Source organism: Myotis nattereri, assembly GCF_964212035.1.
Source record: "Myotis nattereri genome assembly, chromosome: 15".
NCBI lineage: Eukaryota > Metazoa > Chordata > Mammalia > Chiroptera > Vespertilionidae > Myotis > Myotis nattereri.
Genome location: NC_138090.1, coordinates 50,685,274 through 50,712,341, shown reverse-complemented (window position 1 = coordinate 50,712,341; position 27,068 = coordinate 50,685,274). Strand labels below are relative to the sequence as shown.

Here is a 27,068-nt window from a genome sequence, read left to right as displayed (position 1 = left end):
GATGGAGAGCTGCAGCCGCAGGGAGATAAGCTCAGATTGAGACCAGGTGTGGGAACCAGCCCTGGGAGGGGAGGCCGGCCCCGGGGCCGGAGAGAGGGGCCGGAGGAGCGTGCACCGAGGGCCCAGCTTGCAGGGCAGGGTGGAGGGACTAGCTGCCTGGGTCGAGGACTAGCCAGCCAGTGCCCTCGGGTGCACGCCTCCCCTCCGCACCACCACCACCCCCGACCCCCGCCCACGATGAATTTGGGGAGGACGTGGGCCGGGGTTCTCCAGAGTGTGCAGGCAGACTGACAGCTGGGAAGTTCAGGGGTCAGAGACGGGGATGCCGGCCAGCCCTTAACGCCTCCCTTCCACATTCTCAGGCCCGTCCCGCCCTCCCTGCCCCCCACCCAGGCGCTGCCATGTGGCCCCTGGCCTCTGCGATTGCCTTCCTGACCACGGCCTTGTCCTCGTCAAGCGGTAAGAATGGCGGGGGTGGCGGCGGGGTGGCCACCGCAGACAATGGGAGGCGGGGCCAGGCCGCGGGAGGGGGCGGGGAAGCCGCGAGCTCCGCCCCCCGCCCCCCGCCCCCCGCCCACTCCGGGCAGGGTCCCCTGGGGGACGGTCCCGAGAACTTCCTGCTTATCCCGGAGTGACCTGGTTTCCTGGCTGCGGTCAGCCCCGTGTCCACAGCAAGGCCCCCTCTTCTCTCTGACTCCGCGTTGAAAAGCGCCCCCCCAGCCCCTCCCCCCGTTCCAGGCCTCCCCGAGGGAGAGGAGTCGCACCCACAGGGGTTCGAAACCCTGCCGCTGCCGCTCTGAGCGAGTGGCTTCGCTTCTTTGTGCCTCGGTGGTTCCATCTGTACAATGGGGACGTACGGGGCTGGGCAAAAGTAGGTTTACATAATGCAATCGTTCATAAATTAAATTAATAATAATAATAATATTAATACAAGCATAAACCCCGCGTTTCGCCTAGTACTCATAACTGTAAATGGGCTTTTTGCCCACAAAGGGTTGGTGCGAATATTAAAATGAAACCGGGTCACGCCCGTCTGTGCTTGCTGACTGCCTGGCAGATGGGAGGGAGGGGAGGTTGGTGAGTCGTCACTGCTACCTTCTTAATCGTGTTCTCAGAGCCTCCCGTTTCTTCCTTTCACCCTTGGGGTGACCCCAGACCTATCTGATTCTACCCATAGTCAGTCCTCTCCCATGTAAGCTCCCCCCACCTCACCCCACCTCCCTGCCTTTGCCGGCAAGTTCTCTGGAAAGCCCATTCAGGCATCATTCATGCATTCAGATGATGTATTATAGATGTGTAGCCCTGACAGCTACATCCTTTTATTCACCAATGGCACCCCAATAAATTCAGTAATAATTCTTTTTTAAAAAAAAAACAACCCACAGCTCTGCAATCCAGACGGGGTCCCTGCTCTCAGCACGCAGACCTCGTTTCAACAATTCCCCAAATAATGAGTTAATCATCAGCTGCAATTGTTGAAGGAGGGGATGGCTTTAAAGGACCAAACCAGGAGACCTCCCTCCCCCAAAGGACTAGACCAGGGGTCCTCAGACTACGGCCCGCGGGCCACATGCAAATACAAATATTGTATTTGTTCCCGTTTTGTTTTTTTTACTTCAAAATAAGATATGTGCAGTGTGCATAGGAATTTGTTCATAGTTTTTTTTTTTTTAAACTATAGTCCAGCCGTCCAACGGTCTGAGGGACAGGGAACTGGCCCCCTGTTTAAAAAGTTTGAGGACCCCTGGACTAGACCCTAGAGCTGAGACCCAGTGGAGGGAGGGGGCCACGGGGCACGGGGCACCAGCCCTGGCCTGGAGGTGGGGTGCCTCGTTTCCTTTGGCGACACTCCCAGGACTCCTGCCAGGTCCCCGGCCCCTCCTGGGCGCCACGCCCTGGGCTAGGAACTCCACATGCATTGGCTTGTGGAGCCCTCAACAGTCTTAGGAGGTACCTGAGCTGTAATTACTCCAGTTTCACAGCTGAAAAAGCCAAGCCTCTGACAGGAGAGCCCGGCCGAGACAGCAGCGCCCCTGAGTCAGGGCTCTGATCCACACCTGCCCCGTCCCGTCCCCCACGTCCTGGCACCCATCTTCATTATTTTAGGCCCCAATGACCTGCTTAGAATCTTTTCTTTTCTTTCTTTTTTTTTTTTTTTTAATATTTTCGGTGTGTATTTGTTTTTTTAAATATATTTTATTGATTTTTTTACAGAGAGGAAGGGAGAGGGATAGGGAGTTAGAAACATCGATGAGAGAGAAGCATTGATCAGCTGCCTCCTGCACACTCCCCACTGGGGATGTGCCCGCAACCAAGGTACATGCCCTTGGCCGGAATTGAACCTGGGACCCTTCAGTCCGCAGGCCGACGCTCTAGCCACTGAGCCAAACTGGTTAGGGCTATTTTATTGATTTTTTACAGAGAGGAGGGGAGAGGGATAGAGAGTTAGAAACATCGATGAGAGAGAAGTATCGATCAGCTGCCTCCTGCACACTCCCCACTGGGGATGTGCCCGCAACCAAGGTACATGCCCTTGACCGGAATCGAACCTGGGACCCTTCAGTCCGCAGGCGGACGCTCTATCCGCTGAGCCAAAGCAGTTAGAGCTCACCTCAGTTTGTTGATCATCATCCCATGCGCAGAGAGGTCTCGGGTTCGATTCCTGATCAGGGCACATGCCCGAGTTGTGGGCTCGATCCCCAGTAGAGGGCATGCAGGAGGCAGCCGATGGATGCTTCTCTCTCTCCCCCTTTCCCTTCCTCCCTCTAAAAATCCATGTGAAGATCTGAATTGGAAGAGAACCGGACAGTGACCATGTCTGAGGCTACAATCTGATGTTGCTTATGCCTCATCCCTGTGCCCCCCCAAAATGACCTTGCGCCCACCAATGACTTCTGTCCCCAAATTTGAGAACCACTGGGCTAATCCTGCCGCTTATGGAGGTGGGGAAGGGGCCTGCTGGCCACACAGCTGGGGCCCTCCTGGTGCAGCTAATAATAGCAACAGTAGCAATAGTAGCCACCTGCTGAGGGCTGTGTGTGTCGTAGGTGTAGGATTTTACCGAATCCTATGGCTGCCCCATGAGATGGAACTGTTCCCTTCCCCACGGGATCGCTGGCAGCCTGTGACGGGATCCCCAGCCAAAAAGCGGCCCATTCAGAACTGGGCTTTCTCTGTTCCATTGTCAACGGCTGTGTCCAGGGCCAGATACAGGGCCGGGCACACAGGACATTGGCTGAGCACCTACTGCGTGTCAGAGACTACGCTAGGTCTGTCTCCCTCCTATATCTGCAGTGTCCAGTAGGGTGGCCATTGGCCACTTGCAGGTTTTTGAGCATTTCAAATATGACTGGTGTGGCTGAAGAAGTGAATTTTTATTTTTTACTTGGTTAATTCTCATTTGAGGATAGTTTTTCCATTGATTGTTTTAGAGAGTGGAAGAAAGGGGGGGGGAAGAGACGAGAGAGAGAGAGAGAGAGAGAGAGAGAGAGAGAGAGAGAGAGAGAGAGAGAGACATTGATGAGAGAGACACATTGATTGGTTGCTTCCTGCACATGCCCCAACCGGGGCCTGGGATCGACCTGCAACCCAGGTGTATGCCTTTGACGGGAATTGAACCTGCCACCCTTCGGCCCAGGGCCGGTACTTTACCACTGAGCCACACTGGCCAGGGCAAGAACTGAATTTTTAAGTTTCGTTTTGATGAGTCTAAATTTAGCCACACCAGCTAGTGCTACCATATTGAACAGTGCAGGTCTGGAGAAAGAGCTGTCGAGAAAGAGGAAGCAGCAAGTGCTAAGGCCCTGGTCAGTTTGAGAACAGATCCTTGAAACTGGAACAGAATGAGTGAAGAGGAGAGAGGCTAGGGGTGGGGTCGAGGAGATTAACAAAGATCAGATGATTCAGAATCCTGCAAACTTTGAACTGAGTAGTAGTTAGCCTATGGATGGTATTTGAAGCCATAGAGTAACCCAGTAAATAAGGTGTTAAAAAGATGGATGCATGGATGGACAGATGAGTGGATGGACGATGGATGGGTGGATGGATGGATGGATGGATGGATGGACAGACGGATGCTTGGATAGACAGATGGGTGGATGGATAAAGGATGGAGGGATGGATGGACAGATGGATGGATGGGTGGATGGATGAAGGGATGGATGGATGGACAATGGATGGGTAGACAGATGAATGGATGGACAGATGGGTAGATAGATGGATGGATGGGCAGATGGAGGAATGGATGATGGATGGATAGATGGATGGATGAAGGGATGAAGGGATGGATGGATGGATGGATGGATGGATGGATGGATAGACAGATAGATGGATGGATGAAGGGATGGATGGATGGATAGATAGATGAAGGGATGGATGGATGGATGGATGGATGAAGGGATGAAGGGATGGATGGAAGAAGGGATGGATGGATGGATGGATGGATGGATGGATGGATGGATGGATGATAGATGGATGAAGGGATGGATGCATGGATGGATGGATGGATGGATGGATGGATGGATGGATGGATGATAGATGGATGAAGGGATGGATGGATGGATGAAGGGATGGATGGATGAATGAATGAAGGGATGGATGGATACTGCTAGGTGGTTGTGGAGGTCCATCTCGCTTCTACCTCTTGAGACCCATCCCCATGGTGGAATGAGAGAGAAAATGGAGATGGGGAGAAAGCTTATCAGAAACATCTTCATTCAGTGAACTCTTCCTTCCTCCCCCCAATGGAGGATAGGACACTTCTGTGGAAAAGGACGTTGTCATCTCTTTGCCCTGACTCATCTCTGCTCCGTCGAAAATGGCAACTCCCAGAGCCCAAGAGATGAATCCTCAGTTCCTGGTCACCAAGAGCCAATTCTGACCCTCTCCCCAAACTCAAGAACTACACCTCCAGGCCTCCTCTGCCTGAACCCCCACTCTCTTCTCTAACATTTTCTCTCCTTTACCAGGCGTCTCTCAGGAACATCCCAAGATTATCAACAGCACCAATGGGACCAATGGGTTTCTCCCAGGCGGCTACACCTGCCCTCCCCACTCTCAGCCCTGGCAGGCAGCCCTGCTGGTTCAGGGGCGGCTGCTCTGCGGGGCAGTCCTCGTCCACCCCCGCTGGGTCCTGACTGCAGCGCACTGTCTGAAGGAGTACGTGGGGGCCGGGGGAGCATGGGGTAGGGGTGCTAATGGGACTGGGTGGAGTTTGCATTTGAGGGTGAGGTTTGGGTGGAGTTAGGGGGTGGGGGATGGGAATGGACTTGAAGAAGAGGATTTGGATGGGATTGGAGTTGATGTGGAAGGAGATGGGGAAGGTGTGATGGAGCTGGGGGGGGGGCGGGTAGGGAGGGGCCCATCTTCTCCTCTAACCACCCTGTTGCTGCACCCACAGTGGATACAGAGTGTCCCTGGGCAAGCATACCCTGGAGCACGAGGAGGCTGGAGAGCAGGTGCGGGACGTCGCCCGCTCCATTCCCCACCCTCTGTACCGGAGCAGCCCCACTCACCTGAACCATGACCACGACATCATGCTGCTGGAGCTGCAGTCGCCCGTCCGTCTCTCGAGCCACATCCGCGTCCTGCCTCTCTCCCACAGCGACTGCCTCCCGGCTGGCACCTGCTGCCGCGTGTCTGGCTGGGGCACCACCATCAGCCCCCGGGGTATGTGCCCACACAGCTGGCCTCACAGGTTGGCCGGGGAGACGGGGGCAGAGGCGGGAGAGTAGGTTGGAAGAGGATTCATTTTATTTTTTAATTTGCTGAATTCTAGAGAGAAAGAAGAGAGAGAAAGATTGATTTTGTTGTTCCTCTTATTGATGCATTCGTTGGTTGCTTCTTGTATGTGCCCTGACTGGAGATCGAACCCACAACCTTGGCATGTCAGGAGGATGCTCTAACCAACTGAGCTAGCTGGCCACAGCGAGATTCCTTTATATATAAAAATGAAAGTAAAAAATATATAGTTCTAAAGAAACAAGGAAAATATGTAGTTACATATGTATATTACATATAACATAATGTATACAGTTATATATATCTTTTACATAAATATCCTACCTAATAAAGAGGGAATATGTTAATTGACCCTCATGCAGCCGCCCACAGCCAATAAGGAGGGAATATGCTAATTGACTGCCCCACCCTCAAATATGGTGGCACCCACAGCCAATAAGGAGGAAATATGCTAATTGGCTACCACGCCCTCAAAGATGATGGCACCCACAGAGATACTATACAGTTATATGTCTTTATATACATTTATAAATATATACAATTTCATATATTCTTTTTTTTTAGGATATCCTCAGCATAAAGACTTTTTAAAAATATATATTTTGTTTATTGATTTTTTTACAGAGAGGAAGGGAGAGGGATAGAGAGTTAGAAACATTGATGAGAGAGAAACATTGATCAGCTGCCTCCTGCACACCCCCTACTGGGGATATGCCCGCAACCGAGGTACATGCCCTTGGCCAGAATCAAACCTGGGCCCCTTCAGTCCACAGGCCGACGCTCTGTCCACTGAGCCAAACCAGTTAGGGCTACAATTTCATATATTCTACATATTATGTGCATATTTATAGAAATATACATTATATGCCTGGCTGGTGTGGCTCAGCGGTTGAGCGTCAGCCCATGTACCTACCAAGAGGTTGCTGGTTCGAGTCCCGATCAGGGCACATGCTGGGGTTTCGGGCTCGATCCCCAGTAGGGGGCATGCAGGAGGCAGCTGATCAATGTTGATGTTTCTCTCATCGATGTTTCTTCCTCTCCTTCTCCCTGCCTCTCTCTCTAAAAAAAACATTAAAAACATTTAAAAAAATAAAATATACATCTGTCTATAAATATGCAAATTATAAAAATTAGATTTTCTAAATTATAATTCTATATTTATGCATTTATTTAAATATATTTGTATATAAATTGTATATTATGGTAGGTATATAGTTATTAAATATAATAAAATGTAAACTGCTTTATCCTTTGTGTATAGATGTGATATATAAATGGGTGTATACATATGTATGCGAATATAAAGTTGATCTACAGCGGCACAGCCCTGTGCCACCCCCGCGCTCTCCCAGCTTCGATTCTGTGTCTATCGGCCCAGCATGCCCCATCTCTCTTCCCACCCCTTCCCTCCTCTCCTGTAATTCTTGCCGCCTCTCCTGTGGTTTCCCCGTCTCCATTCCCTCTCACCTCCCCTGTCTTCCTAGTTCCCCCCACTCTCTCTGTCTTTATGCATCAGTTCCCTCTCCTCCTCTCCCTCCCCATCTGTGTCTGTTCACGCTCAGCTCCCTGACCCATCCCTCCCTCCCCTTCCCTTTCCTGTTACCTCTCCCCCCATTTCTCTCCACATTTCTGTCTCTTCCATCACGTTCTCCCCGTCTCCCTCTTCCCATCTCTCTTTTCTGCCAGCTGTCCTCTTGAACTCCCGCCTCATAGCCTGTCCAAGACCGATATCCCCAGACCTTCTCTCTCTCTCCTCCCCAGTGAGTTTCCCACAAGCCTTACAGTGTGCCAACATCCAGCTACGCTCAGATGAGGAGTGCCGGCAAGCCTACCCGGGGAGGATCACACGCAACATGGTGTGTGCCGGCTCCCCTGAGGGCGGCAAGGACTCCTGTGAGGTGAGGCCGCGTGGGGCTGGGGTGGGGGGCTGCCATGGGCCAGGATGGAAGCCAGAATGGAGGTGGGGACGGATGCTGGAGGGAGAGGATTTGCCTTCTAGCCTATGGGGAACTAGACTTTGTAAGGTGAGATGTCCCTTAGAATAGAAGGTTGAGACAAAAGGGAGCACCCATGGATGGCGAATAGAATTCATCTTAAGCCCCCGCTGTGGCTGCCAGATGCTGATGTTGACATGCATAAAAGTTAGGATTCTGCCCTAACCGGTTTGGCTCAGTGGGCAGAGCGTTGGCCTGCGGACTGAAGGGTCCCAGGTTCGATTCCGGTCAAGGGCATGTACCTTGGTTGCAGGCACATCCCCAGTAGTGGGTGTGCAAGAGGCAGCTGATCGATGTTTCTCTCTCATCGATGTTTCTAACTCTCTATCCCTCTCTCTTCCTCTCTGTAAAAAAATCAATTTTATATATATATATATATATATATATATATATATATATATATATATATATATATAAGTTAGGATTCTATTGGTTGCAATTGACTAAAAAATTAAACAAACAAACCCAACTCAAACTGCTTTAAGAAAAACACTGGCTTTTATAACTGGAAAGCCCTGAGGACCCTGATTCAGGCACGGATGGATCCAGGCGCACACGCAGTAGAGTTAAGACCCACGTAAACATCTTGAGCATGACACTCGCGAGGCTGACTTAGGTCCTGTGTCCTAGAACCTCCACTGTGGCCAGAGCTGTGGGATTCTCTGATGGACCAAATCAGGGTCACATGACTCACTGTGGGGGCGGAGAAGGGCAGGGACCAGGGGCACAAATTGAGAGTGGGGGGAGTGGGTCATGCCTAACATGAAAAAAAAATCAGAAAGTTGTTACCAAAATAGGGTAAAATGGATACTACACGGGCAAAATGACAGCTATGTGACATAGAGGAGACTTCTTTTATATATATATTTTTAAATTGATTTCAGAGAGGAAAGGAGAGGGAGAGAGAGACAGAAACATCAATGATGAGAGAGAATCATTGATCAGCTGCCTCCTGCAGGCCCCACACTAGGTACTGAGCCCGCAACCCAGGCATGTGCCCCCACCGGCCATCGAACCCTGACCTCCCAGTTCATAGGTCGATGCGCAACCCCTGAGCCATGCGGGCCAGACTAGAGGAGGCTTCTTAGGTTGCGGCTTGGTTCCGTGGAAAAGGGTGTGATAATGAATCAGTGGCGAGGGCCTTGTCGATAGTAATAACGTGTGTCCTGGGGCCGGGGGGAGAAGAAGCACACGTGTGTACAAGCCCCACCCAGATGGGGGTGGGTTAGCTCAGTAGTAAGATGGCGTGGAGACACCGTAAAGCAGGAGCAGGTTTGGGGGGGGCAGGGGGTGCAAGGTGGGATTCGATGGCAGGGAAAGAGGAATGGGTGTGTGGGGGGTAAGCTTTCACCACTTTCATGAGCCAGAGCAGCGGTTCTCAACCTGTGGGCCGCGACCCCTTGGGGGGTCGAACGACCCTTTCACAGGGGTCGCCTAAGACCATCGGAAAACACATATATAATGACATATTGTCTTTGTGATTGATCACTAGGCTTTCATGATGTTCAATGTGTAACCATGAAATTGGGGGTCCCCGCAACATGAGGAACTGGATTACAGGGTCGGGGCATCAGGAAGGTTGAGAACCGCTGAGCTAGAGGCACAAAAAACAAAAAAAACGAAGAAATACAGAACTCTCCCCCGGCTCAGTGTCTCTCTCTCACTCTCTGTCCTTCTGAGTTTATCTTTGTTTGGGGTTTCGTTTTTGATTTTTAGTTTGTCTTTCTATCTGTTCCTCCCTGTCTCTGCTGCTCACTGTCTCTCCATAGTCCCCCCTCTCTCTCTCTCAGCCTCCATGTCTGTCTCGCTCCATCTTTCACTCTCACCCCACACGGCCCCCTCTCTGCCTTTGTGTGGCCCCAACAAGGACCCCCCCCACTTTCTGTCTCCCCCACTCAGGGCGACTCGGGAGGCCCCCTGGTCTGCAACGGAAGGCTCCACGGTATCATCTCCTGGGGAGACTTCCCCTGCGGGCAGCCCAACCGTCCCGGCGTCTACACCCGCGTCTCCCAATACATTTCATGGATCCAAGCAACCATCCGAGGACAGAGACCCCGAGAGCAGGAATGGACGAAGGGCCCACAATAAAAGTCGGGTTGACTGACCCACCTCCTCACTCCCTTGGAGCCCTCCTTCCACAGCCTGCCCTGCCCTCCCCGGCCCCTCCCAGGGCGCCCCACTTGAGTCTGCGATCCGTGTCCCTGGCGTGTCGCACCCCGGGGATGACATTCCGTGTTTCCAAAGCACTCGGTCCCCGTCGGCATCACGGTCTACCGGGCGTTGGATCCCTGAAACACCCCAGTCCCCCCCGAGAGTCCCAACCCGCATACGTTCCGGGTCTCCCAACTGGGTCAGCGTCCACCTAGATCACCATCTAAATCAGCGGTTCTCCACCTGTGGGCCGTGACCCCTTTGGGGGTCGAATGACCCTTTCACAGGGGTCGCCTAAGACCATCGGAAAACACATATATAATTGCATATTGTTTTTGTGATGAATCCCTATGCTTTCATGATGTTCAATTTGTCACCATGAAATTGGGGGTCACCACAGCATGAGGAACTGGATTAAAGGGCCGCGGCATGAGGAAGGTTGGGAACCACTGATCTAAATGTTCTGTCTGTGGAACATGTAGGTACCTCCAGCCCATTCCAGTGATATTCCATGCCCCATGAATGTACCATTTTTGGAAATATTCTATACCCCTCCAGGTACTCATTGCCAATATTTTATTTTATACTAGAGGCCTGGTGCACGAAATTCGTGCACTTGGGGGGTGGGGGCATGTCCCTCAGCGTGGCCTATGCCCTCTTGCAGTCCGGGAGCCCTTGGGGGGATGTCCGACTGCCACGGAGGTGGGAGAGGCTCCTACCACCGCCAATGCACTCACCAGCCGTCAGCCCGGCTTCTGGCTGAGTGATGCTCCTCCTGTGGGAGTGCACTGACCACCAGGGGGCAGCTCCTGCATTGAGCGTCTGCCCCCCGGTGGTCGGTGTGCATCATAGCAACCGGTCGTTCTGCCATTCAGTTGATTTGCATATTAGCCTTTTATGATATAGGATTCTTCTGTGCTTTTAAAAAATAATTCTTTATTGTTGAAAGTATTACATAGGTCCCCTTTTTCCCCTCATTGACCCCCTCCAGCCCGCCCCAGGCCTTCACCACCCTATTGTCTGTGTCCATAGGTTATGCATATAGCAGTGATGGCGAACCTATGACACGCGTGTCAGAGGTGACACGCGAACTCATTTTTTTTTTTGGTTGATTTTTCTTTGTTAAATGGCATTTAAATATATAAAATAAATATCAAAAATATAAGTCTTTGTTTTACTATGGTTGCAAATATCAAAAAATTTCTATATGTGACACGGCACCAGAGTTAAGTTAGGGTTTTTCAAAATACTGACACGCCAAGCTCAAAAGGTTCGCCATCCCTGGCCTATAGGCATACAAAGTCTTTTCCTTGCCAATATTTTAGATCCTTCTATGTTTTGTACTCAAGAAGGTTCTAGACGCCCATGACATTTCATTCCGAAAACATTCTCTTGTGCCCACAATCTACGGCGCGGTGCCCTTCTGCATGACATCACCGCTAACCTGGACCTCCTAACGGCTCGTTCTCAGGTGGTTCTGGACCTCCCAAATGTCCCATCCCTGCCGCCTCCCATGTTCTGTCAACGTCTGACCCCCTGGCAATATTTCCTATCTCTCAATCCCCGAGCCCACTCTAGAATATAGATTGACGGGGTTCAGTATCCCCAGGGGGTCTCCATGCCCGGACCCCACTGTCCATCGCAGATCCCGTCCGTCTGTCTCCTCCAGGGACACCCTCCTTGAATGCCCCCTGCTGTGGTCACACCTTTGCCCATGACCCCAGCTCACAGGGGTCGAATGCGCGGACCACCGGAGTCCCTGCGCTGAGCAAGTCCGGAAAGTCCCCGCCTCTCTTCTCCCCTGCGAAACAGGGCTCCTCCTCGTTCCTCACAGCACGGTGTGAGGATAACTGCAGAGGACTTACTGCCATTGTTGGCACGATTCCCTGTAAAATGTTACCTTGGGTGGCAACAGCTACCCCTTTGCCGAGTGTCCGGAAGGCGTTGCATTTATTTCTCTCTGCACACGCTTGTGCAGTGCTGGCCCTGCGTGTCGGGCAAATACAGCTTTGTTTACTTACATGTCGGGGCCTAGCCTAAGCCAGGCACTTTTGTAGGCACGGGCGAATTAAACAGGCAGAAACTTCCACTCTTGTAGAGCTCACATTTTTTTTGTGGGGAGATGCATGATAAAGAAGATGAATAAAGAAAGAGATGGTCAGGTGGCAAGAAAAAAGAAAGCAGGATGAGCCCTAGCCAGTTTGGCTCAGTGGATAGAGCATAGGCCTGCGGACTGAAAGGTCCTGGGTTCGATTCCGGCCAAGGGCACATGCCTGGGTTGTGGGCTCGATCCCCAGTGGGGGGCGTGCAGGAGGCAGCTGATCAATGATTCATCATTGAATCTTTTATCTCTCCCTCTCCCTCTCTGATTAAAAAAAGTAATAATAATTTTTTTTAAAAGAGCAGGGTGGAAGGATAGAAAGTTATGATGGAGTGCATGGAGCTGCTAATATATATATATATATATATATATATATATATATATATATATATATATATATATATATATTTGATTTCAAAGAGGAAGGGAGAGATAGAAACATCAATGATGAGAGAGAATCATTGATTGTCTGTCTCCTGCACGCCCCCGACTGGGGATCGAGCCTGCAACCAAAATTGGACCCAGGAACCTTCAATCCGCAGGCCAACACTCGATCCACTGAGCCAAACCAGCCAGGGCTGGAGCTGCTATTTTAAATAGCGCGGTCTGGCAAGGAGACGTTGCACACCAAACAATATGCAAGCTGTTATGACATATACTAAGAAAATCTACATTGAGAATGTAAATGCCAATGAACTGTTCACCTGGAATGTTTCTTTTGACATGCGAGTTTCTTCTTAAATTTTTTAAAAAAAGTTTTTATTGGTTTCAGAGAGGAAGGAAGAGGGAGAGAGAGAGAGAAACATCAATGATGACAGAGAATCATTGATCGGCTGCCTCCTGCACACCCCACACTGGAGATTGAGCCCACAACCCGGGCATGTGCCCTGACTGGGAATGGAACCGTGACCTGGTTCCTAGGCTGACGCTCAACCACTGAGCCACGCCGGCCATGAATTTTTTTTAATGGTAGGTGTTTTTGTTTTGTTTTGTTTTCATTTTGAAATGTTTTTTTTTTTAAATGGATTTTACAAGAAAAGAAACAAAAACGTTTGATTTTACAGAGAGAAGCATTCATTGTACCACTTTCTTATTTCTTTATTGGTTGTCTGTGCCCTGATCTAGGATGAAACCCTCCATCTTGGCATATCCAGAGGATGCCCTAACCAACCGAGCAACCCAGCCAGGGTTTGTTTGTTTGTTTTTGTTTTTAGCAGAAAACATAGCAATTACTTCCCTCAACCTCAGTCTAGCGCAGTGACGGCGAACCTTTTGAGCTCGGCGTGTCAGCATTTTGAAAAACCCTAACTTAACTCCGGTGCCGTGCCACATAGAGAAATTTTTTGATATTTGCAACCATAGTAAAACAAAGACTTATATTTTTTGGTATTTATATTATATATTTAAATGCCATTTAACGAAGAAAAATCAACCCAAAAAATGAGTTCGCGTGTCACCTCTGACACGCGTGTCATAGGTTCGCCATCACTGGTCTAAGGGCTCATCTCCATTTTTTTTTAAAGCGAATAAACACGATAACAAAAGAGACACAGAGACAGCAACAAGGATCTACAATAACAAAGATCATCGCAAAGGAGACAATAATAAAAACAGCAGCCGAGGATGCACAATAGAGATCAAGGCAAAAGATACACAGCAGTAAGAATAGCAGAGGATACACAACAGAGATAATGGCAAAAGATACACAGTGATAAAGAGAACAGCCGTCCTGGCCAGGTCGCACAGGTGGCTGGTCCCCATGTGCCAACGTTGTGGGTTTAACCCGTTTAACACCACCCCCCCCCCCGCCCACACACACACACACACACACACACACACACACACACACCTCCATCAGGGCACATACCAGAGTCAAGCAGTGAATGCCCGACTGGAACAACAAGTCCTGTCTCTCCCTCCCCCTCGCTCAATCGATTTTTTAAAATAGCAGACGGGAAGGGGGATCCACGGGAATGAGATGAGGGGCACGAGGAGGCCCTTGCCGGGATCGCCCGTTCAACTGCCCCCACTCGAGGATGAGGACCCAGCTAAAGAGAGACACAAACGTTCTTAAAAGCAGAAGGTGCTGCCGAGGGCTCTCGGGAGATCACGGTGTTGGCATGTGAGCAGCTCTGGGAAGAACACCGGGTTCCGAGCGAGGGCTCACTAAGTGGCAGGTGTCCTTGGCACTGTGGCTCCTCTTGATAGAATTGTTATGATGCGACGTCTCCATGGCTGCCAGGGCCAGAGCCAGTCCCTTGGGTGACAGCCAGGGATGAGAGAGAGAGAGAGAGAGAGGGGGGGGGGGGAGAAGAGAGAGAGAGAGAGAGGAGAGAGGGGGGAGAAGAGAGAGAGAGAGAGAGGAGAGAGGGGGGAGGAGAGAGAGAGAGAGAGAGAGAGAGAGAGAGAGAGAGAAGAAGAGAAGAGAAGAGAAGAGAAGAGAAGAGAAGAGAAGAGAAGAGAAGAGAGGTGGCCGCCCAGATCTGTCCTGTGGAACAGAAAATGACATCCCTGAGCCGGAGACTGCCCACACCTTCACATCAGGAAGGCCAGCCAGGTGGCCTGGCTTCCAGGCTTCTCAGCTTTTCCTTCCCCTCCCTCTCCCAGGATTTCGAAATCAAGGGATCTTTTCCAGTTTCCGCCCCGGGGGAATTTTCATCACCGTGGGGACCGGGCTGGGAGGATTTGGGAAGCTGGTGGACAACACTGGGAAGGAGACTGAACAGCAAGGAGTGAGGGGTGTCTGAGGGGTGTCCACGGGCAACACTTGTAGACACTAGCCCAGCAGGAAGGCCCATTTTACGCCCCCAAGGCCCCCACTGGGGTTACGTCAGCCCCCCCAGTGCACACAAGTGTCCCCCTAGACGAAGGACACTTCATCAGCGAGTTGAATCCATCCGGGTCCATGGAGACACATTCCTGTACTTCCCCCCACGGGGGTCATTGGGCTCCGCACCCGATTCCAACTGGGTGTGGGATGGGGTTCCCCAACGTGGCCAAGCAATTCTCGGACACCGGGTGGGGGTCCTACAGTCGAAACTCAAGTCCGACACTGCCTACCAGGAGAGAGTGGGATCCCGCCAGGTGAAGGCTCAGTCCTACAAGACTGCCCCCCCCATACCCCGCCCCAACTCAGATGCCAATCCATGTCCAGGTTGTTGCAGATCTGAGTGTCCAAGAACCCCCTCCTCGGGTTCCGTTCACTGGCTAGAGCAGCTCACAGGACTCAGGGGAGCGTCTGACTTACTGGGTCACCGGTTTGTTGTCAAAGGATATGACTCAAGAGCAGCCAGATGGAAGAGATACAGGGGGCCAGGTGTGGGGAAAGGACGTTCTCCCCCGCCCCCCCAAATCCCCACATGGTCACCGCCCCGGGAGCTCTCAGCCTCTCCTCCCAGGTGTTATGGAGCGAGATTGAGCTGGTTGAGCATCAGCCCTCAGTGACTGGTTCAACCTCCAGCCCTATCCCTTCCCTGGAAGTTCCAACCCTCTGATCCCATGGTTGGTTCCCCTGGCATCCAGCCCCCATCCTCAGGTGCTTTCCCAACGTCACCCCATCCACCGGACAAGAGATACCTTTATGGTCGCTTGACTTAGGAAACGCTTAGGCAAGCATGTCAGACTTAAAGGCTAACACGGGCCAAACGAACAAGGTGTAAGTGTCTGTGGGACCGCAAAAAAACAGAAGCTTCAATTTTCATAGACACGTAGGTTTATTTCGATAGAGACGTGCTGAATGCAAAGGGCTGGAATAAATGAGTCGTCGTTAACATAAAATAATAGAACATTTTAATAAAAATTAATATCTTTTCTTGAACATTAACTTACCAGACACTGAATCACTGCACAGATTAATACGCGTCACGCAAATGAACCTATTTTTCTTGTTCTCCGAAAGCGAAATATTTCCTGTTGCCCACACCAAACAAGTCAGTCCAAGACTGATGACGTGGCCATCGGCTGCTAGAATATTCGCTGCTGGTATTAGTGGAGAGAAATGGTGTGCCTGCGTGTAAGACACGTAAGGGAAATGAATGCAACACGATTATAATCACCAGTCATTAGCGAACGTTATAGTTCATTATTAGTCATTATGTATAACAGGATATTGTAAAAATTAAGTTATGAAATTTTTATTAAAATGTTTCTTACATAACATTATATTGGCTGGGTCGCAAAAATATTCATTGTGGGCTGCATGTCAGTATGACATGCGTGCAAAGGGTTTTAGGGGCTCTGTGCCAGAATTGGAAATGAAAATCAAACATATATTTCTTATTATAAATTACTAGAGGCCCGGTGCACGAAATTCATGCACTGGGGCGGGGGGCAGGGGGACCTCAGCCCAGCCTGCACCCTCTCCAATCCGGGACCCCTCAGGGGACATCCAACTGCCAGTTTAGGCCCAATCCTGGCAGTTGGACATCCCTCTCACAATCCTGGATCGCTGGCTCCTAATCGCTCACCTGCCTGCCTGCCTGGTCACCCCTAAATGCCCCCCTGCCGGCCTGGTCACCTTCAACTGCACCCCCTGCCAGCCTGGTCGCCCCTCATGGCCCACCCCCCCCCATCAGCCTGGTCGCCCCACACAGCCTGCTGTTCAGTCATTTGGTTGTCCCTCCCTAACACCCCTGCTGGCCTGGTCATAGGCAGCCACCTTGTGAGGGCGTGAGGGTTAATTTACATATCACCTCTTTATTATACAGGATAATGTCACAGAGGACCATGGGCTTGAAACCCAAGCTTTGATTCTAACAAGTTCAATGATAAGATGCGAGGAGCAGGCAGGTTGTGGGAGGGTTGAGGAGGTAGGAGACCCCCCGTCGGGCTTCTTGGAAGCAAAAGGGACGGAGACTCCAGGAGCTCAGGAGAGAGATTTCAGGGACAGGGAGCGAACGGGCAGTTGAGGCCATCCTGGGAGCTGAATGGAAGTCTCAGCAGAAATAAAGGGAACTTGGCCCCAGCTGGTCTGGCTCAGTGGACAGAGCGCCAGCCTGCAAACTGCAGGGTCTGGGTTCAATCCCGGTCAAGGGCACATGCCCGGGTTGCGAGTTCAGTCCCCAGTAGTGGGTGGGTGTGCAGGAGGCAGACGATCAATGGTTCTCCATCATCCTTGATGCTTCTGTCTCTCTCTCCTCCCTTCCTCCCTGAAATCAATAAAAAATATATTTTAAAAATAGTTTTTAGAAAAGAAAGAAAGAAGGAAAGGAAACCTGGCCCTGGATAAGGTCAGTCTCCTGAGGGTCTGAACCAGGGGACGGCTTGGATGGTGGGACACCCGCACAGGCAGAGTTGGGGCTGGGAACACGTCTCAGACCTGTTGGTGGTGAAACACCACCCGGTGTTAGACTGTGGGAGTCAGACTGGACCTGCTGCTTGAGTTCTGGGTGGGAACGAATTCAGAGCCCTGGCCGGTGTGGCTCAGATGTCTGGGCAGCGCCCTGTGCAACGAAAGGTTGCGGGTTTGATTCCTGGGCAGGGCACATGCCTGGGTTGTGGGCTCCATCCCCTGTAAGGGGGCATGCTGGAGGCAGCCGACAGATGTTTAGCTCGCAGATCAATGGGGACAGGCGGTGAGCTTGGTCTGGGTCATTCAGGAAGCTGTTGGAGGCACAAGCCTGGAGCCAGGGAGAGGCCCGAGAACCAACCTGCTCCGGGGACAGGTGGCAGGTGAGACTGTCAGGTATATGCAGGCTTAGGACCGGGGCCTGGGAACACCCTTGTTTGTCCAGACACCTGTGAAGGAAAAAGGGCCTATTCATGCCGGAGGACAGGAAGGAGAGCCAACAGAGGAGGAGGAAAACCAGGAACGCGTGGCCTCCGGAAGCCGGGAGGGGAGCAGCCGGCCCAGGGAATGCCGTGGAAAACCTGAGTGAGGACCGGACAGGCCGGTGACCGCAGGGTTGCTCAACATGGAAGTCTGTGGAAACCCAGAGAGAGTGTGGCTGCAGGGGACTCGCAGGGAGCAGACCTCCATGGAGGAGGGTTGCTGGGAAGGATGGTAGGAAGACAGGCTGGTAGGACGAGCTTAGTTCTGACTCACGCTGTGGTCCCAGCATCACCCAGCAGGGAGCATCAGGCAGGCCGGCACCTCAGATTGTTTGCTGAGTGACTGACTGAAGAAATGAACGAGCAGTGAATCGAGAGAGAGAGAGAGAGGTGGAAAGATACACAAAAGTTGTAGCATCAAGCCCTGCCCAGTTTGGCTCAGTGGATAGAGCGTCGGCCTGAGGACTGAAGGGTCCCGGGTTCGGTTCCGGTCAAGGGCATGTACCTTGGTTGCGGGCACATCCCCAGGAGGGGGTGTGCAGGAGGCAGCTGATGGATGTTTCTCTCTCATCGATGTTTCTAACTCTATCCCTCTCCCTTCTTCTCTGTGAAAAATCAATAATATAGATATATATTTTTTAAAGTTGCAGCTGATATTTCTTCACATCTAAGGGAAAAAAAGATTCTGTCATTGAAGTCAGCGCTGCACATTTTTACAATAAAGAAATTAACTTTCTCTGACTTATTTCATGTAGCATCACACCCTCCAGGTCCATCCATGTTGTCACAAATGATGCCTTCATCCTTTTTCATGGCCAATTAATATTCCCCAATTGTGTAACTGTCTCATGTCTTCTTTATCTAGTCACCTACTGATGGACAATTAACTGTAACTGAAAAATTAAAATGGAAAAAATTAAAATGCAAATAATATATATCCTATATAATAAAAGCCTAATATGCAAATCGACTGAACAGTGGAACAACCAGTCACTATGACATGCACTGACCACCAGGGGGCAGGCACTCATTGCAGGAGCTGCCCCCAGCCCACAGGCCCCAGGCCAGCCAAGGCGGGTGCCAGCAGGCCCCCACCCCCCCATCATCCCGCTAGTCACCCCACAGATCAGCCCTGATGGCCAGCCAGGCCTAGGAACCCTACCTGTGCATGAATTTCATGCACCAGGCCTCTAGTATATATATATAAAGAGAGAGAGAGATGGCTATTATTTGTAAAAGAGAGCAGGAAGACTACGATACAGATCTTAACTTCAAGGAACTTCCGTCGGATCTGGATCTGTGCTGTTCAGGACCGTACCTGTGACTGCTGCACATCTGACAGGTGACCAGTCCCAGTTGAATTGTGCAATGTAGTCGACACAATAATTTATTTCATTCGCCAATTAGGGCGAGTTGTGTCATCTCCCCGGAGTCTGTTTCCCTTAACCACCACACAGGACCATCTGTTGGCGCTGAAACCACACCAGGTGTCAGACTGGGGGCGCCAGACCCAGCCTCCTCCGTTCAGCAACCTCGGTACTGGAGTTCTGGCTGGGAACGAATTCAGAGCCCTGGCCGGCGTGGCTCAGTTGGTTGGACATCATCCCGTGCAATGAAAAGTTGCTGGTTTGATTCCCGGTCAGGGTACAGGCACGTCTGGACTGTGGGCTCCATCCCCAGTGGGGGACGTGCAGGAGGCAGCACATCGATATTTCTATCTCTCCCTCCCTCCCTCTCTGAAATCAATAAAGATATATTTAAAACAACCCTATTTTAAAAATATATATATATTTTATTGATTTTTTGCAGACAGGAAGGGAGCAGGATAGAGAGTTAGAAACATATATTTTAATATATATATTAAAAAAGAATCTCTAGGGTCAGGCTCAGGGACCTGAATTAAAAAAAAAAAAAAAAAATTCAGTTAGAGCCCTGGTCGGGTAGCTTAGTCGATTAGAGCATCGTCCTGATACCGAAGTTGCCAGCTGGATCTCGGGTCAGGGCACATAGAAGAATCAACCAATGAATGCCTGAATACATGGGACAACAGACCTCTCTCTCTCTCTCTCTCTCTCTCTCTCTCTCTCTCTCTCTTTCAAATCAGTAAATAAAAAGTTAGAATCAGACTTCCACAGAACCCTGGGTGGAAACCCTCTCCTGTCCCTTCCGTCACCTCTTGTGAAATCGCTTCCTTCCCCTCCCCCTCTCTTTCCCAGCTTCTCTCTGCCTCGGTCCTCCTGCCTCTGGCGTCCACCCTCCTGCCCTTGCCCTGCACTTCGTGGGGAGGGACCCTCCCTGAGCCTTCGTCACGGGGCGGGGGGGGGGGGATTAGAACCCAGGTTCCAGATCACCTGGAGCCGTCAGCTGGAAGGGCTGGCTCGGAGAAGAGGGGAGAAGGCGCGGGGTGGGGTCTGTCCCCCAGAGCCTGCTTGGGCCGGTCCCCTGCTCCCCTTCCTCCCGGTAGCCTTGAAACTCAATTACATGCCATTGGAGTGAGGAAGCGTTTGTTAGGGGATTAGAGGGCGCCCCACCCCGTGCCTTCCTGGTCCCCTTCCCTCAACCAGGAAATGGAATGGGCTGGAACAAAGAGAGTTAAAAGCTGTGTCAGCTGCCAGTCTGGGGCAGACGGACAGGACAGACGGAAGGAGGGGGACTGGCGGGGCGGCATGACAGGTGGCTGAGAAGCCAGGTGGACGGGGGAGCACTGGCTGGCCGGCGGGTCGGCTGACAGACAGATAACAGAGACACAGGCACGCTGAGCCGGCCAGAGCCACATGGAGGGCCCGGCAGGCAGAGGGACCAGGTGAGGAGGGGCCGGCAGCCACAGGTGAGGGGGAGGGGGAGGGGGGAGAGAGGAAGGGGCATCCCCCGTGCATGGAGCTGACGTGGGGAGGATGAGCGGGGGAAGAGGGGGAGGACATGGGCAGGGCCATTTCTGAGAATGCCCCCTTCTCCCCAGAACCTGGAGGTGGCCAGCCATGGGGCCCAGCTTCCTTGTGCTCCTGTGTGTTATTGGTGAGTCCCTCCCGCCCCCACGAGGGGACCCCGTCTCTCCTTCTCAGCTCTGGCCTCCATTCACCTCCAGCTCCCAGGGTCCTCTCACCTCCCCTGCACCTTTTCATCCATCTCCCCTCTGTCTCTTCCTGCCACACAGTCTCAGTTCTCTATCTATCTATCTATCTATCTATCTATCTATCTTCTATCTTCTATTATCTCTCATCTATCTATCATCTATCTACCTATCTAATCTATCATCTATCTATCTATCTATCTATCTATCTTCTATCTTCTATTATCTCTCATCTATCTATCATCTATCTACCTATCTAATCTATCATCTATCTACCTATCTATCTATCTATCTATCTATCTATCTATCTACCTATCTATCTTCTATTATCTCTCATCTATCTATCATCTATCTACCTATCTAATCTATCATCTATCTATCTATCTATCTATCTATCTATCATCATCATCTATTACCTATTATCTATCATCTTTCTACTTACCTATCTAATCTATCATCTATCTATCTACCTATCTACATACCTACCTATCTAATCTTTCTATTATCTATCTATCTATCTATCTATCTATCTATCTATCTATCTATCTATCATCTATCTATTATCTCTCATCTATCTATCATCTATCTACCTACCTATCTAATTTATCATCTATCTACCTACCTATCTAATCTATCATCTATCTATCTACCTATCTATCTATCTACCTATCTACCTACCTATCTAATCTTTCTATTATCTATCTATCCATCTACCTATCAACTATCTACCTACCTATCTAATCTTTCTATTATCTATCTATCCATCTATCTATCATCTATCTACCTACCTATCTAATCTATCATCTATCTATCTAACTAACCTATCATCTATCTATCAGCATCTCTCTCTGTTTACCTCTTCCTCTCTCTCTATCTCTTGGGTGTAGCACTGTCTCTTGCTATACATCCTTAGGTGTCTCCCTGTGCCTGGCTCTGCCTTCCTCTCGCCTCGGTCCCTTTCTGTGTCTCAGCATCTTCGTGTCTCTCTCTTCCTGTCTCTGACCCACAACCTGTGCAGGTCTCTGACCCCCTTTCTCTGGCCCGTTCCTCTGCCCTCAGGGCTCAGCCACGGGGCCTCCGAGAAGATTTATAACGGCACGGAGTGTGACCCTCACTCGCAGCCGTGGCAGGTGGGGCTGTTTGAAGGTGTCAACCTGCGCTGTGGGGGGGTCCTCATTGACCGGAGGTGGGTCCTCACAGCTGCTCACTGCAGCGGCAGGTAAGCGCCCCCCCGCCCGCCCCCCCCCGCCCCCCGTTCTGGCTCCCTTCCTGGAGGGGCCGAGGAGGGTGATGGGGAGGGAGTGTCAAGGAGAAAGGAAATGGTCCTGCCACAAGAGTCTCTGAGGTTAGACGACTAGGACTTTTTATTTTAATATATTTTTATTGATTTCAGAGAGGAAGGGAAAGGGAGAGAGAGATAGAAATATCAATGATGAGAGGGAATCATTGATTGGCTTTCTCCTGCACGCCCTCTACTGGGGATCAAGTTTGCAACCTGATCAGAATCAAACCCAGGACCCTTCAGTCCACAGGCCGACACTCTATCCACTGAGCCACACCAGCCAGGGCTGGGAGTAGGACTTTTTAAACAATGGGCCTAGGTAGGGCTGGCTGGGGTGTGGGTGGGGCTGAGGAGGGGCCTGGAACCTGCCCACCCACCTTCTCTGGTTTCTTCGAGTCCCCCTCCCTCCCTAGATGGCGTCTGTCACCAGGCCCAGCCATTCCCTGACCCAGGCTGGGCCCTGGGCCCACATCTGACGCCCACACACTCTGTGCAACCTCAGTGATCCCATCTGTAAAATGGCAGGATTGGGCTTCCTGGGCCTGACCCTCTGTGTTTTATGCGAAAGGGAAGTTTCAGACACACAGAGATGGAGAGATGTGGGGACAGGGAGAGGCACGAGCAGGACAGAGAGCGGTCACACGGTGGGCAGCGTGGGCAGTCCAGGCAGCCTCCTAGGAGGTGGGGTCAGAAGACTGACAGCTGTCCCTTCCCCTGTGCACCTCACCAGCTAAGAGAATCAGATGGGGACACAGATGCAGGGACAGGGGTGGGGTGGGGACTGGGGTGATGGAGATAGAGACCAAGAGGCTGAGAGACAGCACCTTAGAGACCACAGGCAAATGAATGAGGGACCAAGATGATGACATGAGGGCCTGGGGGTCTGAGGGCAGCCCACCTGCTGAGCCAACATAACCCCTAGCAGGTACTGGGTGCGCCTGGGGGAACACAGCCTCAGCCGCCTGGACTGGACGGAACAGATCCGGCGCAGCGGCTTCTCCGTGACCCACCCCGGCTACGAGGGAGCCCGGAGGAGCCACGAGCATGACCTGCGGCTTCTGAGGCTGGGCACCCCCGCCCGCCTGACCCGCAGTGTCCAGCCCCTGGCCCTGCCCACCACCTGTGCAGCAGCTGGCACGGAATGCCACATCTCCGGCTGGGGCACCACCAACCGACCATGGAGTAAGCGGGCCCTGGGGTCAGGGGTCAAAATGGGCAAAAGTCTGGGTATAGGGTGAGAGGCCACAAGTCACACCATCTCAGGGGAAGGAGGGTGAAAGGGTCAAACATCAGGGTTAGAGTCTGGGGTTGGAGATCATGGTGGAGCAGGCCTTGAGTGTCAAAGCGGTTAAGGGGCTGGGGATGGAGTCAGAAGCCCTGGGTCAGGGAGGATGTGATTAGAGGTCAGAGTGCTGATGGAGATCATTGGACTGGAGCAAAAGGCATATGTATAAACTAGAGGCCCAGGGCATGAATCCGTGCACCAGTGGGGTCCCTCAGCCTGGCCTGGGGGATCAGGCCAAAACTGGCACTCTGGCATCCCCCGAGCGGTCCTGGGTTGCGAGAGGGTGCAGGCCAGGCCGAGGAACCCCACCGGTGCACAATCAGGGCTGGGGAGGGACACAGGAGGTTGGCCAGCCAGGGAGGGACCACAGGAGGGCTCCAGGGCGTGTCCGGCCCATCGTACCCAGTCCTGATCAGCCAGACCCCAGCAGTAAGCTAACCTACTGGTCAGAGCGTCTGCCCCCTGGTGGTCAGTGCACATCATAGCGAGTGGTTGAGCAGCCTTAGCATATCATTAGCATATTAAGCTTCGATTGGTTGAATGGCCGACCAGACAACCAGACACTTAGCATATTAGGCTTTTATTATATAGGATGGGATCAGGGGTTGGTCAATGTCATTGAAGAGTTGAGGCCATGGGACCCACTTGTTGCAGCAGCTGGCCACAGTCTCAGGATGGAGATTAGGGGTCATGGATCTGGGATTGGAAGCCATAGAGTTTCGAGTGTGGAGGCAGAGGCTAGGGGTCATGGAGCCAGGGTTCAAATAACCTAGGATCAGAGGTCACCTTGGAATAGAGACCAGTGATTTAGAGGAAGCAGAACTGAAGTTGGAGCTTAAGGTGAAGACAAGGAATAGGGGGTCAGGAGACAGAAGACATGAGGTCCAGTTGGGATCAAAGGATGATAAGACTGAAGGTCGAAGGTTACACAGTAGCTGAAACGAAAGGAGTAGGTCAGGTCCGGATTCATCTATCTATCTATCTATCTATCTATCTATCTGTCTATCTATCATCTATCATCTATCTATCATCTATCATCTATCTATCTATCATCCATCTACCTATCTAATCTATCTATCTATCTGAGGTTGGAGGGACCAGGAGGTATGGAGCAGGGGTGGGCAAACTTTTTGACTCGAGGGCCACAATGGGTTCTTAAACTGGACCGCAGGGCTGGAACAAAAGCATGGATGGAGTGTTTGTGTGAACTAATATAAATTCAAAGTAAACATCATTACATAAAAGGGTACGGTCTTTTTTTTTTTTAGTTTTATTCATTTCAAACGGGCTGGATCCGGCCCACGGGCCGTAGTTTGCTCACGGCTGGTATAGGATTATGACACTCAAAGTTAGAGGTTAAAGGTCCGGGAACTGGGCCAATGGGCTGGGGTCAAGGGTCATGATGGCATCAAGTCATACGTCTAAAGTTTGGAGGTTTGAGGATTATAGTGGAGGTCACAGGGAGGGGACGGGGCATAGTTTTGGACCAAGCTTCCTTGAGAGGAGGGAAGTGGGGGGCTCTGAGGGAACCAGCAGCATCCACCTTCCACCCCCAGGCCCATTCCCAGACAAGCTGCAGTGCCTCAACATCGCCATCGTCTCCAGTGCCACCTGCCGAGCCGTGTACCCTGGGAGAATCACAGACAACATGTTGTGTGCGGGCGGCAACATGGGAAAGGATGCCTGCCAGGTGAGGAGGTGCAGGTGATGCCTGGCCACCGGGGACAGGGAGCAGGGGGTGGAGGAGGGGGTACAGGGGGAGGGTGAGTCAGGGAAAGGGGAGAGGGGAGAAAGATGAGGTCGGAAAGAAGGGGAGGCACAGCCCAGGGGAGGGGGACAGAACAGGAGGAAGAGCCAGGGAGTGGAGGACAGAGAGAGGGAGGGTGGGCAGAGAGAAGAGAGGGAGATGGGGGACAGTAAAGGAGCAGCCGGAATGTGGGGTGCTCCCGTAGCTAAGCTACTCCCTCTCCAGTTCTGAGTCTTCCCCACACGGTCCTCCTCTGGTTGATACTGGCTCAGGTGAGATTCCAGGATGGAGGCAGGAAAGGAGGTCGGGGTGCTCTCAGCCTCCCATTCTGCTTACCTTGCCCTCTTGGGGCCTCCAGAGAGGAGCCCTGCCCCACCCTCCTGGCCAGAGCCCCAGCCTACTGCCCTTCAGAGACCTCTTTATGGAGTCCCGCCCTCCTTTGCTGCGATTGCTTGGTGGCGCCCACGCTCTCTTCCCTCATTGGCCAGGGCCCCTGCCATTGTTCTTGCGGGAACTCTCTACCCTTTGTGGACACCCGCCCACCTTCCCTGTGTCTGGCGCCTGGGAACAGCCTGTTCTTCTCTATTGTTCAGTCATTGCTGTTGTCCTTGGGGCGCTTGGCTGGGCTCTGTTTCTGTCCACCAGGTTGGGAGCCACTGTCCTCAGGGCCCAGACCTGGGCTGGGGAGAGGACACCTGCACCAGGCTTGCTCCCCTATTCATGCCCCGCTCCTTTGCCCCCCTTTTGCTTCCAGGGCGACTCTGGTGGCCCGCTGGTGTGCGGAGGAGCCCTCCAGGGCCTGGTGTCCTGGGGGTCCGTCGGGCCTTGTGGCCAAGAAGGCATGCCGGGCGTCTACACCAACATCTGCAAATACGTGGACTGGATCCGGGGGGTCATCAAGAACAACTGACTGGCTCCTTCCACCTCCACCCTTGCCCAGCTTGGGGTCCACTCGGACCCCCGGAGCGCGGCCGACACCTCCTCCATCGTCAACCCCAGCTCTCACTCTTCTTGGTCTGGGAAATCCCCTTTCCCAGAACTCCAGCTCCAGCCGGTCCCCTCCTAAGGCCCCCGGTTCAGGGAGGAGAGCCTGTGGGGCCATTTGGAATAAATGTAACTCGCCCAGGGGTGGAGTCTCTCTGTCTGTCTGTCTGTCTGTCTGGTATCCCCGTGCTGGTTGAGAACGAAGGGAGGGCTCATTCGTTCCCCTCCTCACTGGTGTAGAACTAGAGATCTCCGATGGGGAGGGATTTCCCACAGGGACAGAGTAGAAAAAGTTACTTATCACAATATAAACAAAGGACCTTTTTCTCCATCGGACACCGCAGGAACAGGGACCAAACGCTCGTAAGCTTTTCCAGGGCCCGTACGCCTAAGAACCTGAAGGAGGGGGGGACAAAAAAAAAATACACTGGTTGCAAAATACCAAGCGACACCTGTGAAACCAAAATTCGTGACCATTGAACGAAATGCCCAATGCGTGTAACATTCCCGCCAACGCGCCCACGGCAACTGGCTTCTGCTGGGGCCGAGCACACGTTACATTATTTAACGACTGGACGCGGCCTGTGGGTTGGGTGGAGTGCGGCCGCGGAAGGCCCGAGGACCCAGCCCATGTCTTCGGATCGTCCTGCCCGGCCCCTTGGGGTCTGTCCTCCCTGCCCCTCCAGGAGGCGCAGAGAGAACTTGTCCGCGGTGCCTGGAAGAGGAATTTGAGGTGTGAGCATGGCAGCCGTGGGAACATGGGGCTGAGAACCCTCTGTCCTTGGCTCTCTTCAAGTCCTCATCCAACCCCCTAAGGCAGGGCTGTCCCCCACCCCCCTCCGCGCACACACACACACACACACACACACACACACCCCTCCAGGTCACAGATGAAGAAACTGAGCCTCGCTGGGGTGGAGTCCCCCGTCCCACGTCACCGTGGCAG

At 52.0% G+C, this 27,068-nt stretch overlaps 1 protein-coding gene across 1 annotated transcript in view; it reads left to right on the top strand.

Annotated features, from left to right (window-relative positions):
• LOC308530664 (uncharacterized protein) overlaps nucleotides 1–26,048 on the top strand; it is a gene marked incomplete at both ends in the record, with an annotated part of 46,131 nt that extends 20,083 nt beyond the window's left edge. Inside the window, 11 exons of the mRNA XM_081107360.1 lie at nucleotides 394–459; nucleotides 4,968–5,157; nucleotides 5,399–5,667; nucleotides 7,501–7,637; nucleotides 9,633–9,810; nucleotides 14,593–14,717; nucleotides 19,212–19,290; nucleotides 21,884–22,043; nucleotides 23,029–23,288; nucleotides 24,948–25,081; nucleotides 25,893–26,048. Coding sequence (XP_080963486.1) covers nucleotides 394–459; nucleotides 4,968–5,157; nucleotides 5,399–5,667; nucleotides 7,501–7,637; nucleotides 9,633–9,810; nucleotides 14,593–14,717; nucleotides 19,212–19,290; nucleotides 21,884–22,043; nucleotides 23,029–23,288; nucleotides 24,948–25,081; nucleotides 25,893–26,048 — 1,754 coding nt within the window. The remainder of the gene's footprint in view (nucleotides 1–393; nucleotides 460–4,967; nucleotides 5,158–5,398; nucleotides 5,668–7,500; nucleotides 7,638–9,632; nucleotides 9,811–14,592; nucleotides 14,718–19,211; nucleotides 19,291–21,883; nucleotides 22,044–23,028; nucleotides 23,289–24,947; nucleotides 25,082–25,892) is intronic.
• Nucleotides 26,049–27,068: the final 1,020 nt, after the last annotated feature.